This window comes from Podarcis gaigeae (assembly GCF_964106915.1).
Source record: "Podarcis gaigeae genome assembly, chromosome: 9".
In the NCBI taxonomy this organism is placed as follows: Eukaryota; Metazoa; Chordata; class Lepidosauria; order Squamata; family Lacertidae; genus Podarcis; species Podarcis gaigeae.
The window spans coordinates 54,519,665-54,523,925 of record NC_139685.1 but is presented as its reverse complement, the minus strand read 5'-3'; the positions used below and the strand labels follow the sequence as shown (position 1 = coordinate 54,523,925).

At 56.8% G+C, this 4,261-nt stretch overlaps 1 protein-coding gene across 1 annotated transcript; it reads right to left on the bottom strand.

The window, feature by feature from the left end:
• Positions 1 to 757: 757 nt before the first annotated feature.
• Positions 758 to 3,621, bottom strand: NEUROG2 (neurogenin 2). Its single transcript, XM_083754716.1, has 2 exons — positions 3,109 to 3,621; positions 758 to 2,181 (listed from the first exon to the last, which is right to left on the bottom strand). The coding sequence occupies exon 2, from the start codon at positions 2,178 to 2,180 to the stop codon at positions 1,389 to 1,391; it is 792 nt and encodes a 263-aa protein (XP_083610842.1). The 5' UTR covers position 2,181; positions 3,109 to 3,621; the 3' UTR covers positions 758 to 1,388.
• Positions 3,622 to 4,261: the final 640 nt, after the last annotated feature.

Sequence of the window (4,261 nt, the reverse complement as noted above, 5' to 3'; positions counted from 1 at the left end):
TGTGTGTGTGTGTGTGTGTGTGTGTGTGTGTGTGTTTTATTCATGTGCACACACACTTCCCTATCTATGCTGTTTGTGGTGCAAACCAGATCCCCTGAGGTGCATCAGAGAAAGTTTTGCTACTGGCTTTTTAAAGGGACACACATCTTGCTTTGTCTCCTTTAGCCAAGCAGATAAATAGTATTAATACAGCCTGACCCAATTCATGCCAAATCCCATTCTGATAGGTAGGAATTACTTTCTGGTTCATATTAAATCTGATTTGCTAAGCAGCCTTAGGTGGATATCTACTTAGGGTAACCAGTAACTGGGAAATTAAAATGCAACTGCAAGAAATAAAGTCATGGATCACCACCAAGCACATCTTATGAAAATTATATACTTTATTTATATATCTGTTTCCTTTCAAGAACGATGTCCTTGCTCTGAGAAATGTAAATACATACTAGAATAAACTCTGAAATATACAGGGGGGGAATACGTCTCCCCCCTCCCCCATGAAATCTTTTCCTTTGTAATAAATAGAAACAAACACGTGGGTGGTTGATTGCGGGTAATGCTCCGTGTCTGCTGGGATTTTCACAGTCTGCTGAGATTTTTTTGTAAACTGGTGAAAGGACGGAGGAGTTCCTCTCCCCTTAAAGGGTCGAGAAGATAAATAATACATGAGCCAGTCTCCCCTCCTGGTTCAGCGCCCACCCCACTCCGACCCCCACCTCTATACCCCCCCTACAAACCCTTATAATAAAGAGTTCCGCCTAAATTTCCACGCTTGCATTCAGTCGTGACAAAAACCTACAAATTATACAATGACTTCTCACCCGATCTACAAACAAACAAACAAAAACAGAGCCCAAAACTTTCTTTTTCTCCTTTTTCCATCCAGCCATTTCCGATAAATCATCGGAGAGACAGATGGCAAAATGGGGAATGGGGGCGTCGAGGAAGGAGAAATGTGTGCGTCTGAGAGAGGGAGCGCGTGAGTGTGTCAGAGAGAGAAGGCGAAGCACAAAAGACATTGTGCCTGGCCAATGGGGGAAAGTGCACATCAGAAAGAGAAAGTTTGGTTTGACAGGTGAAATTCCCACAGCCTCCAGGCGGGCGATGGGAAGCCGGCAGATGCCGCGCTAGGCACCGCCAACGCGGAGCTGGCATGCCGAAAGAGAGGAGAGGGCAGACCCAAGACATTCACGTCTCCTCGGGAAGCCCGAGGAGGTGAGCCCCGGAGGCTGGGCCGGCCCCGAGGGGCCGAACTCTCCCCGGGATCGCGTCCAAGTCCCTCGGTCCTTGTTTGGTGAGCGGGCGCCTGTGCGCCCCGCTCGACGGCGACAGTTCAGCGTCAGGCATTGGCCGGGAGGCCGGGCGAGAGCGAGGATAACCTTGGGGCGTCAGATGAGGTCCCTGGACAGCGCGTAGCGCTGCTTGCCCGGCTGCCAGTAGTCCAGCTCCGAGGCGGAGCTGCCCCCAGGGCTGCAGGGGGACAGAGTGCAGCTGTACGTCGAAGAAGAAGAGGAGGCTGCCGACGGGGCCGGGCTGGTGGTGCAGCTCCAGGACGAGGCTGGCGAAGGGCTGCCGTCGGCGCTGCCCAGCACCGCCTCCGAGAAGGCCGCCGCCGCCGCCGCCACGGCCGCCCCACCGACGCCCCCGACGCCGTGGTCGGCTAGACGGAGCGTCTCGCTGAGCGCCCAGATGTAGTTGTGCGCGAAGCGAAGCGTTTCGATTTTGGTGAGCTTGGCGTCCTCGGGGAAAGTGGGCAGCACCTCGCGCAAGGCGTCCAGGGCCGAGTTCAAGTTGTGCATGCGGTTGCGCTCGCGGTTGTTGGCCTTCAGGCGCCGGCTCTTCTTCAGGCGCTGCACGGTCTCCACCGTCTTGGTTGCCCGCGAGCCGCTCCGGGCCCGGCCCGTCGAGCGCCGCTTGCAGTCGTGGCGTCTCAGGCCCAGGTGGCGCAGGTGAGCCAGCTCGGAAGCCGCTCTGGGGACACCCTCCGCCGGCTCCGAGGGCGAGAGGGGCTGGGACGCCTCGTCCTCCTCCTCGTCCTCCCCTTCGGAGCCGGACGAGAACTGCGTCAGAGATGAGGAGGAGGAGGAAGAGGAAGAAGAGGAGGAGGCGGGCGGCGAGCGGGCTCCAAGCAGCAGCGCTTCCTCCTCCTTCAGTTCCAGGTTTTCCGGCTTCACAAACATCCTGAAAGGAAGAAGAGGCAAGAAGAGAAGCGGTCAGATCAGCGAAATGCACCTGACGACCCTGGCAAGACTGCCCACCCCGCCCACCCTATATAGCAGAGATGGGTTGTGTTGTGAACCGCCCTGAGCTCTGAGGATGAAGGCGGTAAACAAATTTCATCCTGTAATAATAACAATTAATACTAAAATAAAACAGCTCTGCCGCGTCTGCCGCGTCCATCTCCCTGGAGCCTCTGGCGCTCGCTTGCCAGTTCCTCTCTCCAACTCCACGTGCTGGGCGCTTGACAAGCCGGAAAAGTTGACGGCGCCTCACACTACTTAACCCTTTGCTTCCTACTCTTGCCTAGAAACGGGCCCTTTCAAGTCGATAGGGACCATAGCGTCCAACCCCCTGCCATGCCCAGTCTTTTGCCCAACGTGGTGCTCCAACGTCAGATTGTGGGATTTAGGATCTCAGGCTCTAGCAACCGAGCTATCCCAGCAGGATCTGCCCTTCCAGGCGCCATCCTGAACAAACAGGCAGACGGAGAGATGGGACTCACTGCCCATTCGTGATGAATGGATATGGCTTGTACCCCTCTTTCTAGCAAAGCCCCTGAACTTCTGTAGAGCACTTAAGGGGCTTTAAACGACCCCTCTGATTTGTTTCCCGCGTTTGGGTGTCAAAGTGCCAACAGCGGACTAAGGAAAGCGAAACCCAGACAGACTTCGTTGGATGAAGGAAAGGACCCCCGCTGCCTCCCCATCTAAGTGTTAATGGGTGGAAGGCGGGGGGCGGCCCCTGCGATTGCGCTTGGCCAATTTAGCGGGACTTTCGCTGGCAACTCAAAAAACAAAAAAACAAAACAAAACCCAAGTCAATTCACAACCCCAACAAAACGCATCCCAGCTTCCATCCAAGCGCGCAGCGAGAGAATCAGAGACTTACTTGGCTCTCCTTCTAGAGGCGGTCGGATTTTGCTGCGCGCTGCGTAGAGTTTGTTTGGGGTTTGTTTTTGTTTTTGCCAGGGAATGCGTCGGGTCGCTCGTCTCTCGCGCTCTCCTTTTTTTTCCGCACCGCCCCCTCGGTGCAAAAGCTGCAGCCCGGGCTTGGCCCCGCGCCGCTCCCCTCCCTGCTTGCTGGAGAGGGTCCCACTGTTGCCGGGCGCTGGGGTGGCTCCAGACCCCTTTGCCGGGGTGACGGAAGGAGGGGGGGGGGAGAGAGTTTGGTGCTGCTGATCGCGTGTGCGTGCGCAAGAGACAAGGCAAGCCCGACGGGGCGAGCTACTGGCACGCGCCCCTCGCCTCCAGTTAAAGCGAAGCTGCTTGTGTTTCCGTGGCTGTGCGTCTGGCACACGACTCTCCTTAAAACCCTTATATACCCCCCGGACAACAATCAAATCTACCCCCAGGGCCTCCTCGGCTCGTCCTCCCCCCCTCCTCCCTCCCCAGGTTGAGTCTTTCTTTTCATTTCATTATCATCACTCATCTCTTTTTTTTCTTTCTCTCCCTCTCTCTCTCTCTTTTGGGGGGTGGGTGAGGAGGTTGCTTCTCTCCCCCTCCCTCCGCGTCAAGCCCCCTTGCCACCCACCCACCCACCCAACCGACCCCTCCCCCCCTTCCCTCTCGCTTTCATCTGATCCCTCGCAAGTGTGTGGCGCAGCCCCGACGGCTCTGGGGTGCGATTGGTGCCTTGCGCTCGGCTGGAGCGTGCCGCTAATTTATTAATGAATGGGGGTCGCGAGGCGCAGCTGGCCAATCGCAGAGTCCCGCTAGCCACGCGCGCTGGAACCTGCTCCCTTTCAGCAGCTCATTAGGCCGGGTGGGGGGGCGGGGGAGTCAGAGGAAGGGCGTCCTGCAAAGGCTTCAGCCTCCCCTTTGCTGACTCCTCAGACCCCGAAGGGGCGGCTCGCAAGAGGCGCCCTGCTCTGCCCACCTCAGCATCAGAGACCGGGTGCGGGAGGTGTCTTGCGCCATCCCGAGCAGGCCGCTTGTTCGGGTGTTCTGAACCAAAAGCAGAGCAGGTAGAATTGAGGAGGAGTTGCATTTCTGAAATCAGGATTTCGCCCCATCAACACCCTTTCCGGGTTTGCCTTTCAGGC